Genomic DNA, 12,314 nt, shown 5'->3' with positions numbered 1-12,314 from the left:
TTTAAATAAATTTGCACAAAATAGAAATTAACGAAAGGGAAGGGATTTGAACATAGATCATCAAGGACAATTCCACCACTACTCAATCACTATAATTGATATCTATTTATTAACAAATGTGCGAAGATAACCCTAAAAATAGGGCATGACCACTCTCGATTCATTAACCCAATTTTTACTAACACGATTTTTGGGATGTGACGCGATGAACCAATCCAAGTGCTTGAGAGGATCAATGATAACGCTTACAAAATAGACCTTTCCAGGGAATATAATGTGAGTGCAACCTTTAATGTATCCGATCTATCTCTTTTTGACGTAGATTCAGATTTGAGGGCAAATCCTTTTGAAGAGGGAGTGAGCCCAAGCTCCAAGCCAAAATCCAATTCTGACAAGATAAAGCAAGATTGAAGTGGGCTGATCCTCAAAACCTAAACTCGCAAGAAGCATCTAAGGCCTTAACCGATCCCTTGTATTTACCAGTTGGGCCAATTACGAAGGCTCGAGCTAAATTTTTTAAGAAGGCTCTTAATGGGCTGATGAAGAGACTTTGGGATCAAGCCCAATTTGATCGTGGGACAATTTCAAATTCAAGTGTGGTACAATTTATTCAAGCAAAGGATGAAACCCCTAATGGGTTTGATTAATCATGGGACAACTTAAAGGACTTTCAATTAAGTTTTATTTCAGTTTAATAAGTTTGCATTTTAATTTATTCCATCGATTATGTTTTGCATCATAATTATGTGTTACATATGTTTTAGCATGAGTTTGTGTTATATGTTCATATCTACATGCACATAGAGTGTTTGTCATCTTATGTTATTACTTTTATCATATGATATAAATATTCATGAATTATTTTAGCATGATTGAGTCAAGTGTCTAGTTTGTGTCACATGTTCATTATTATATGAGTGTATGTGTGTGTATGTGTTTATAGTATGCTGATTTCTATCATAAATGTGTTTGTTCTTAGTTAAGTGTCATAGCTAAATAAGAATGTGAAAAGTTACAAATGTTTAATGTCTATTTATTTATGTTATAGGTGACTATTCATTGGACCAAGAATGACTCTTCAAACCTGATCGATTTTATGCCCTCAAAGTTCATTATGACACCATTAACAAAGATGCATGCCCAAGCATTATAGCATTCGGTCAATGGAAAAATGAAGGGATAATAAAACTGCACATTTAAGGAACATTAAGCTTTCATCAAGTGAAGAGACATGACTTTTCGGCTATCCACATAAGTTATGAACCAAATTTAAATGCTTGTGTGTGAATGTGATAATAGCTTGTGTGAATATCTTAGATGCCGAATTTGAAAAGTCACTTATAGGTCTATATAAAGCTAGTGATTTAACATTTGTAAGGTTACAACATTTATGAATTGAACAATACATTTGTGAGAATTTTCTCTCTAGTTCTTAACCGACCGAACTTAACAAACTTTCTAAGTTTGTGGCGTTCATTATCTTATTACTTCATTCACCATCCCAGGGTGTGGCGACTTCACTTATACCAAGGTTCTAGTAGGTTCGAGAGTTAAGCGAGTCTTTGCTTTAATATAGCTTAGGTTGTTTAGTTACAACTACTATGGGTCAAGGTTTTCATCTGTTGAACCATTTCAAGACGATCTATCCTATTCGAGCTATTTTCCAAACTATCCAAGTTCGAGAAATCACATCACTCTATATTTATGGTTACACCTTCTACCTTCACATATAATTTACTAGTTTGTAAAAACCATCGGCTCAACATAATTATCACCATTAAGCGTGACTACAACAAACAAAACACCTCTTCTAGTATACCCCAACTATCTATACTTTAGATATGATATCCTCTTTATATTTTTGGTTCCACTTTTCCTATAAATCTTTCATTTCATTTCCAAAATGATGTTAATATTCAATTTAAACAAATCTCTATATCAATCATTCTAATTGACCTATTAGATAGAGTTGGAAAATAAATATCAATTCAGTCGTGAAATGTTAAATGGTAATCTTGGAGATAAATACTAACAAATTTGACAAATTTCTAATAATATTAACAAATTCAATAATACTACAAACACAATAAAAATAACATATTTTAGGCATTTTTAATAATAGTAATAAAATAACAATATATTAATAATACTACAATAACAATACTTACAAATTCAATCATTTTAATAAAATAACATAACATATAAAATATCAAAAGCAACCCGACATTAATAGTTTCCACGTAAACCTCAACATTCAATCCATTATGAGAGATAATCCGAAACAGTAATATTACAATAAAAATCTCCAAGTTATTCAGGACAAAGCCAAATAGCCTGAACCTAGTCAAGCTTACCAGGCTCCATGATCAACAGGGTTTTGAAATTTCTTTTTCTAGCCTAGTCCACCCAAATTACTGAATATACATGAATAATTACTCAATTACTGAATATACATGAATAATTACTCAATTATTACTCAATTATTGGGCAGGTCTACTCTCTTTTCTAATTGTTCTTTTTGAATATTGAGAAGATGCTATTAATATGACATTTTATCACATATACCTTTATTAGTTGGCAATGGCAAAATTCTAACCAGATTAAAGCTTCTATTTTTATTTTTCGATACCAAGTATATAGCAAGGACTAAATATAAAATAACAAACTAATAGTGCTAATAAGGGATTAAGAAAAAAAAAGAAATTTAAGATGAAACAAAAGCCATTGCAAAGCTTGCTATAAATAATGAATGTCTCTCTTATAGCCTATTTTCTTGGCTGACATTTGGCTGTTCATTTTTAATTATACCATCATCTTTAGGGCACTCAATTGATCAACTTTTCAACACTATGAAAATGGGAGGAACGAATTCAGGTTTGGGACTTCATTCATTTTATTTATTTTTGACACGAAGCCTGGTATTATCTTCATTCCATTCAATTATTTAAAAAAAAAAAGATAATATCTGAAGAATCTGATTTTCCAGTAAGGGGTTTTACTTGTTTTAACCGAATAAAGTATGTATTTTTCTTTCTTTATTTTCACTTGTTTTAACAGAATAGAATGGTAAATGTTATTTAGTAGGTTTAGGATAGGGACATTATTTTAATAAAATCCTTTTCCCATAAATTACATATTTGCTGGAATTGGAGTATAGGTGTGGGATTTGATATTGTTGAATATGGGTGTATTTCTTAAAATGTTGGGTTTTTATATTCACTATTCCTCAAAATCAAACCAAGTTTCTGATAGGCGTCCAATGGTGAAGGGGTTACCCCCACTCTTTGAGTTTTAAAAGCAACCCAGCACAAAGGTTTTGAGTTTTGACTTTCATTTGGAAACCAAAACAGAATCCTGAATTCAGTCATCCATTCTCAATTTCGTTTCAAGTTTTTTCCATTGAATTGTCAGGGCTTCAGTATAAGAGATGAAAGGCTTCAAGGGAAGATTGCTGAAGAAACTCAAATTCATACCTACTATCAAGTCTTTGAGAAAAAGCTTTGCCTTCCACCCATATCACAAACACCCTTTCTCCAATCATAATCGCTATAGTCAACCAGTTTACAAAGACCAAGACTGCAAAATCAACATTCATATCCCTGACCCAGTTATCCATTCTAAAGATCAAAAGGGTAAAGGAACTGCTTTGGATCAATTTGATGTTGGCCACCAGGACAATAACAAGCCTGCACCCAAGATTGAGTTCAAAGAGACTGCGACTAAAGAGGGTCATTCTCAGCTTCCAATCGCCTCAAACGCCTTTGACAAACCTGAAACTGTGAATATACATTCACCCTTGAAAGATTTCGAAGAGAAATGTCCACCAGGTGGGGAAGATTCAGTGGTTTTATACACAACAAGCTTGAGAGGGATAAGGAAAACATTTGAAGATTGCAACGCTATCAGATATCTTTTGAGCAGTTTCAGGATATTGGTCCATGAAAGAGATGTCTCAATGGACATGGAGTTCAGGGAAGAACTATGGAGGTTATTTGGTAAAAAAGTAATCCCTCCAAAGCTGTTCATAAAAGGAAGATACATAGGAGGAGCTGATGAAGTCATTGGACTCCATGAGGAAGGAAAGGTTAAGAAACTCTTCGAAGGGATACCTTCAAATATCCCTTGTAGTGAGTGTGCCAATATGCGGTTCTTGGTTTGCCCCAACTGCGATGGCAGCCGCAAGGTTTTTGCAGAAACGGATGATGATGATGAGATGTGCTTGAAATGCCCTGATTGCAATGAGAATGGGTTGGTTAAATGCGCTGCTTGCTGCTGAAAAATTGTTTTACCTTCTTTGACGATATGTTTCACCTTTTGACTTGATGTTGTTGTATACTTCCCTTTGCCTTTTATATAACAGATCTCATTTGCAGGCCTCGAAATAGTTTGTTTTGTTTGTATATGAAGAAAACGACCAATTGCGTCTTATTTTCCATCAACTCATATAACAATGGTATTGATTGTGATGTCTTTGGTATTTGAAATATCTAATTTTCCTTCATTTGCCATCAGCTTTTGCAACATTTTTTCAATATTCAAATTTATTTGGATGGGCAAATTAAAAACAAATATGTCTTACACTAGGAAGCATAGACACGACTAATCCGTGTCGTTCGTGTGTACGATACGGACTCTCGTCGGACACATCCGAATACGTATAGAACACGCCGGAATACGTTAAAAATAAAAAAAGGTTGGACACGGTCTCGACACGGGTGTTTAAAGACACGTAACAGACGCAGGAAAAGTAGATGGTGGCTGAAATTTTGGCTTTCAAAAGTAGCAGATAAAAAGTCAGCGACGGAAAGAAGATGAGGTAAAAAAGAAATGTGAAGTTTAAGATTTCCTATAAATGAATGTTGGATTCTCATCAGAGCTGGGGGAAGAAGAAGAGGTGCTGCTCGGTTTTTTGGTGTGTGGTTTTGTTTACTTTTACTTTATTGCTGTGACTGTAGGCTTAATGGGTTGTGGGGCCCAAGACTTGGGGGACTGTGGAACAATAATCGCACCTTTTTATTCTTGATTCTTTGAATGGAAATCTTAATCAGTTTCAAAAAATATTAACTTATTTAAGAAGCTTTCGAGCATTGTACTAGCTTTGTTGCTTTTGACGTAAGTATTTTAACATAAAAATATATATAAATATTAAAAATATTTTTTTTATTTTCGTATCTTGTTATATTCGTATTTTCATTTTTTTTAAATTATCGTGTTGTCATGTTTGTATCGTATCATACTCGTATTGTGTGTCTATGTTCATACTTTATAGGTCTTATACGATTCACAATACATGCATATACTTTGAGCTTTAGGGTGGGTTTGGATGGACGATTGGGTGCGGTGCGTTTAGCTTACTTTTTGTCTCACGCTAAAGTATCTAATCTCACCGCCACCGCTGTTTTTACACTAACCGCAGATAAACGCACCGCCCATCCAAACTCACCATTACTTCTTGATAGTGTTGTGAGTTCAATTGAAAAGTTTTTCTTTTTTAATAATGACTAAAATAATGATAAATGATGTTTTTTTAATATTTACAGGAATGGCCCAATTTAGGTTTTTCAGAAGAAACCCAGAAAAACACTTCCAACTGGAAGCGCTTTCTATGTGTCACTAGTAAAACGCGCTTTTTGCCACATTACCACTAAAAGTGGCAGCATCTATATATATATATTTGGCAAAACAAGCTTTTATATAGACTCAAAGTCTCATTTCCCTTATTTTCTTAAACAATGTGGGATATGAGATATGTGTATATATAGACTCATGAATAGATTTGCAGCTTGTTACTAAACAATGTGGGATTGCTTCCTTTTTTAACTAACATAAGATTAAAGGCTACACTATATTTTATATTTTCTTTTATTTTTATCATGAAAATGTTATACATTTATATCGTATTTGTGTTATTTTTGTTTTATAATCATGTATTAATTTATATTTAAAATATTATTTACACTTACAAATCTTTTATCTTATTTTACAAATAACAACATAAGATTAAATGTTACATAAATCTTTTTCTCTATAGAAATATAGAGAGTATTCTAGAATACATATTAAGTTGAAAATAAATAGATAAGAATGTAGAGTGTTGTATTTTGTTTTATATTGAAATTTTATTTATTTTAATTATTTTTGTTGAGCTCATTTCAGTTAATTCATAACAAACTTTGAAATTTTAGTATTTGTGTAAACACTAATAAAAAGTATCATATGATCATGTAATTATCACTAATAGCCATGCTTGTTTGGTTTCTTTTATTATTATCATTACCTTTTGAATTATACTTTTATACTATTTTTGTATAAAATGAAAGTTAGAATAAACAACCTTCAAATTATATATATTTTTGGTTAGATATTTAAATTAATTTTTGTAAAAAATGATCTAAATTATAAAATCATAACTATTATGGCCTATACTATTATATTTGTTAGAAAAATTCTTTCAACTAATTAAGAGTTGATACATGACATTTTAATAATATTAAAAATTAAATTAAATTAAATTATTATTTAATAATATCTCACACACACACACACATCTTCACTTCTCTCTCCATTTATTCACAACACCAAACATGAGAAAAGTTGTTGGTATAAGAGTAAGTAATCCCACATTGTATAGGAACAAGCTACAAACCTATTCATGAGCCTATATATACACATATCTCATATCTCACATTGCTTAAGAAAACAATGGAAATGAGATTTTAGGTTTATATAATGACTTATTTTGTAAGTTTTATTTCTACATTAATAGGTGGCACTAAAAAATAAATATTGGTGTTGCCACTTTTAGTGTTGATGTGGCAAAAAGTGCTTCAAGATGGAAGCATTTTTCTGTCAATATGTTGAAAATATGTCTAGCTGGAAGCTTTTTACTGGTGACACATAGACAACGCTTCCAATTGGAAGCATTTTCCCTAAATCGACCTATTCCCGTAAATATTCAAAAATTTGACCTATTTCTGAATTTTTTTTTAAAATGGCATTTTGGTGATATTTTAATCTTTTTTTTTTTAGTTTCAAAAAAGGAAGTTGAGTTTAAAGTCTCAACCAAAAAAAAATCATTACTTATCGCTAATCGCGTATCAAAATATCTTGCATTACTGGAAGTGCTTGAGTGAATACGTGTAACCCGATTGCGCAATCTCTAGCCCATTTAGACATCGCATTTACCGTCATGTTTGTCATCCTTGCCACATGCCTAATTTCAACCTGCCAATCCCTCTTCATCCAATTGAAAATCTCCAATCCCACCTTATGAGTCCTAATCTTCCCAAATCCAAGTATTAAATCCACTGCACTCTTGCTATCACTTTCGACTAACAACCTACGCACCCTTTTTTCCTATGCTATTCTGACTCTATTCAGGATCGCTTGAAGTTAAACATCCAAAACTGAGCTCACTTCTAAATTACGACCATAACCAGATACCCAATCCCCCTAGGACCTCTCACCAAAACCCCCAGTCGTGGCATTACCAGAATTAACATAAACTCCATCATCCGCATTCAATTTAACCAACCCAATCGGAGGTTTTTCCCAACACATGGAGATTTTTTCCTACATAGTCGCCCCCATTTTCTTTGACATCATAGCCCAATACCAACTAGTCATGACAATATCATCAGTACTCAGATGTTGATCAACAAAAATTGCCAAGTTCCTACCTTTCCATAACCTCCAAAATACATTAGAGAACATGATTTCCCACCCTACCCCTTAACTAACAAATTATCATCATTCTTGATGTTAACCAGTAACCAATGTTCAAAATCAAGAATAAAGAAAACATTAGATAGACTATCCTGAACTAACCTTTTCCAAGCTACTTGCGCTAATGGACAAGTTCTTAGAGCATGTTCAATACTTTCTACCACATAGCCACACATATAGCAGGATTTATCATCAGATAATCTCCTTCGGCATCTTTCTTCATTAGTCAGAACTCTACCATGGATGCATAACCATAAGAATTGCCTTATTCGTTGTGGAACCTTTGCTCTCCAAATCATTTTCCATTTTGCATCTACCCCCATCCGAGGACTTTGATTAAGAGTTTTACAACCCCCTATTATTGTGTAACTCCCTGATTCAGCTGCTTTCCAATAACAAATATCTCTTCCTTCACTTTCCAAGTGTGGACAAGATTTAACCAACAAATGAATAATATGGTGAGGTAATTTACCAATAAAACACGACAAATTCTGATTGCCTTCTGGTGTCACCATCGCGTAGGCCGTACCATTCAGAAATTTTGGTTGCGGTACAGTCAATACTCGCTTAATGGACCTAAGTCCCTAAACTAGAAATTTTTCCAGAATTTCACCTCTCGACCAGTTACCACATTCCAAGCCATATTCCCTTGTATGTCCTTTCAAATGCTCTTCAGTGACCACCAAATATAACTGCAGCTACTAAAAGGTATATTCTCTAGTATACATTCAGCTACCTTATATTTTGATCGTAAAACTTTCACCCATAAAGGCTCCATATTGTTAATGAAATTAACTCCCAATTTCATCAAGAAATCTTTGTTTTGGCTACGTATATGCTTAAATTCAAGACCCACTCTATCCATTGCCATACAATATTTGCCCCAACCCACCAAGAAGATCTTTCGTTCATTCCTCATAGCTCCCCTATACAAACTTATTTATTAGCTTTTGAATTTTCAAACACACCCCATTTGGTATGAGAGTTGACTACATAAAATAACTTGGAATAGTAAAAAGCACTGATTTAGCTAAAGTCACTTGGTCAGCTAGAGATAACAACTTTGCATTCCAACCACTCAACCTTTCTGGACTTTTTCAATTATGAACGAGTACATTGAGTTGGTAACACGCTTATGAAACACAGGTACTCTAAGATATATCCCCAAATCCTCAACTTGCTCTATCCTAAGTTTGTTAGTTATTTGGGTTGCCAACGCATTTTCCACTACTATCAAAAAGAAAACTTGGGATTTGGATTTTTTTACTTTATGTCCCGAGCATCTTCTAAGTTTCTTTAAAATTTCATTCACCATGTTGGCTTGATGTATGTCTGCCTTACAAAACAGAACGAAATCATCTACAAAAAAAAGGTGTGAAATACTCGGTCTATCGTCCGATAACCATATCGCCTTCCACATTCCATTTTTAATAGCTTATTTAATACAGTGTCCAATCCTTTCCATATCGAGAACAAAAAGATACGGTGATAAGGGATCACCTTGCCTAACCCCTCTTAATGGTCGAAATTAACTCATATACTCACCATTCCATGAGATCTACATGGATGAACCTATAATACAGTTCATAATCAAAAAAATTAATTGAATCGGTAAACCTACGTACCTCAAAGTTTCCTCAAGAAAGTCCCATCAGGTTTGATCGTATGCTTTCTTAAGATCTACTTTAATGGCCATCCACTAAGGTCTCTTTCTATCTCATCTCATTGAACGAACCACTTCTTGCGTCACCAACACATTATCAATAATAGCTCTTTTAGTCACTGGAAACACGAAAATATACACACTTTTTCATGCCTTTTTTAACTCAAATTCATGCAATTTCGTAGTAATTCTTGTCAAAAAATATACAATAATTATAAAATAATTAAATTATACTTAAATTATTAACATGTTGAATTTTAATTAATTTTATAATAACTTTTGATTAAATTTGATTTATTTTTGACAGATTCACACAAAAGACAAAATTGGCTCGGCAGACACTATTAGAAGTGCAAACCAATAAGCGATTTTCGAAGCATCAAGGCGAATTAATTTTTCAGTATAAGACGGTCCAAATTATGAATATCAATTCATAATATAATTCATTTTAATTATAATCCAATTTATTTTGGGTTAAAAAAATTATCAATTAATTATAAAAAAGGCCCAATTGTGCAAACTGATCTAATTGAGCAACTGGGCTGCTCAAACCTGTCCAACATGCTGACCCAATCAGCTTATTTAGCTGATTATTTGGATTGCAAAATAGCCCTTGAATCTTCCTTAAAATTGCATTCAAACCCCTCTACTATTCAAGCCTTTGTAGATTTGCCCCTAGCTAAATTTAGCAAGTTTGAAAGCTTCAAACTTGCCACATGTGTGGCTGGCCACGGGGGGAGTCTATGGCTGCTGATTTTTGCTATTTTTAGGAGCCTTCTCAACCTATAAATACCCCCTTAGCTTCTCATTTCAAACACACCTCTAATCCTTTCGTTCTTCACTTCCCTCTCACTTTCTCTCTTCAAAACCCCTTTCTTTATTCTTCTTTTTCCCTTCCATTCCCTTGCCGATTTACCCTCTTGGAAAAGAGCCTTTCAACCATCGTTGAAAGTAGCATTCAAGTGCTCATAGAATCCTCAGTTCAATAAGAACAAGTGGAGAAGGAGGAGTGTAGCAAACTAGTCAAGCCTCGAGAAATAACAGATTTGATTCTAGTTCCCTATCCTTTAATTTTTATTGTTGTTGTTATGAACACATCTATGAATACTTTTTATGTTGATATGTTTAATTCAATTCATATGGTTTTAATTTAATTTGTGTTAGGTTGATTGCATTTCGTCCACTTAAGTTATTAAAATTGTGTTTGTGTTGTTATAGGCCTTGGTAAGTTGTTTGATTAAGTAAAATCATGATTAAGTTATTCTTGCATTATAATTGTAAGGTAACTAATGAATTAGTTATTTAATCATGTTGAAATTGTAATTAATTGACACAATACTTAATCAGTGCATGTTTAATCTTCTAAGGTAGTCGAGGGTTAAATTAGCGACGATATTAGACGGTATATTAGCCTTGCATGACTTTCAAGATTATTGTAACTAAACTGTTTTAAGGTAGGAATACATTGTTACCTCACGTAATCTTTTACATGCTTATGAAGATTGATTAATTGATTGAATTGGCATTGGAAAATGTTCAAGAGATTAGTTAATTTAATAAGTATGTATGAGCGATAGTTAGTAAATTCTTGAGTTCTTGTGAATTTATTCATAACAACATGAACATCAATTTAGTGATTCTAAGTTAAGAAATGTAATTAATCTAACACAATTATGTCTTCTTGATTAAAATCATCTTTTGAAATCGTGCATTGGAACTTTTATTTTTATTTTATTTTACGTAGTTAAATTTTAGTTTTTAATCACTTTCTCAAAATCAAAATATTTTTCTTCGCCAAAGTGTTTTTAATTGCATTCGTAAATAATTTTTTTCACAGTCTCTGTGGGCACGATAACTCGACATTTACTTGTCATTTTATTGCTTGTTGTGATTGTGTACACTTGTACATTTCCATTGTTCCAAGTTTTTGGTGCCATTGCGAAGGATTGTTTTTAAAAGTCATTATTTGTGAATTTGCATTTTGGTTTATTTTTCTGTTCAATTTTAACTTAATTAATTTTTTCTGTGTTGTTTCATGTGTTTATGAGTATTGATCAAATTATCGATTTACTCCCCATATACCCTGAGATTGAAATAACTTTTCGACAAAGAAGAAGACAAACAAGTTCGAGAAGGGCCAAAGAGATGAACTATGAAAACCCGAATCAAATAAACGGAGTAAACCGTGCTCAAAATCACATCTTTATTGAGATGATAGGGATAGAGCTGTAAGACAGTATGCCATGCAAATGTTTCATGATCTTAATTCGAGTAGTAGAAGACCCAAATTGAGGCACAACAAGCCAGTCATGTTCTAGATGCTTCAGACAGTGGGCCAATTTAGTGGAATGCCTACCGAAGATCCTTACATTCACTTAAGACTGTTTATAGAGGTGAGCAATTCTTTCAAGTTAGTTGGAGAACCCAAAAATGCACTACGATTAAAATTGTTCCCATATTTGCTAAGGGACAAAGCCCAAGCCTGGTTGACCTCATTGCCACCAAATTTCATTTCCACATGGCAAGAGTTAGCAGAAAGATTCCTCATGAAGTATTTCCCACCTAGTAAGAATGCTATGTTGAGGAACAAGATCAATGCTTTCCAACAAATGAATGATGATTCCTTGTATGAGGCATGGGAAATGTATAAAAAATTATTATAGAAGTGCCCTCATCACAGAATCCCTCATTGCATCCAACTTGAGACTTTCTATAATGGTCTCAATGCTCACACAAGGATGGTAGTGGACGCTTCTACTAATGGTGCTCTCCTTTCTAAGTCGTATAAGGAGGCCTATGAAATCATTGAGAGGATTGCCAGCAACAATTATCAATGGACAACCAATCGAATAACATTAGGAAGACAAGTCGTTGGAGTACATGAAGTGGACACCCTCACTTCACTTGCATCTCAAGTATCTTCAAT

At 33.3% G+C, this 12,314-nt stretch overlaps 1 protein-coding gene and 1 non-coding gene across 2 annotated transcripts; one reads left to right on the top strand and one right to left on the bottom strand.

Moving 5' to 3' along the window:
- Window positions 1–3,143: 3,143 nt before the first annotated feature.
- LOC105766579 (uncharacterized protein At3g28850) lies at window positions 3,144–4,439 on the top strand. Its single transcript, XM_012586076.2, has one exon. It carries the CDS (start codon window positions 3,428–3,430, stop codon window positions 4,274–4,276), a length of 849 nt encoding a protein of 282 aa, XP_012441530.1. The 5' UTR covers window positions 3,144–3,427; the 3' UTR covers window positions 4,277–4,439.
- Window positions 4,440–11,964: 7,525 nt separating this feature from the next.
- Window positions 11,965–12,071, bottom strand: LOC128040833 (small nucleolar RNA R71). The gene has a single exon (XR_008195639.1). It is a non-coding gene; the product is annotated as a small nucleolar RNA R71 (small nucleolar RNA).
- Between the last annotated feature and the right edge of the window lie 243 nt (window positions 12,072–12,314).

This window comes from Gossypium raimondii, chromosome 4 (genome assembly GCF_025698545.1).
Source record: "Gossypium raimondii isolate GPD5lz chromosome 4, ASM2569854v1, whole genome shotgun sequence".
NCBI classification, from domain to species: Eukaryota; Viridiplantae; Streptophyta; class Magnoliopsida; order Malvales; family Malvaceae; genus Gossypium; species Gossypium raimondii.
Note: the sequence above shows the minus strand (reverse complement) of the source record. Positions and strands in the feature narration are given on the sequence as shown.

Excerpts from the sequence above, each read along its gene's own strand:
- LOC105766579 (XM_012586076.2), top strand. The coding sequence starts at position 3,428 with ATGAAAGGCTTCAAGGGAAGATTGCTGAAGAAACTCAAATTCATACCT.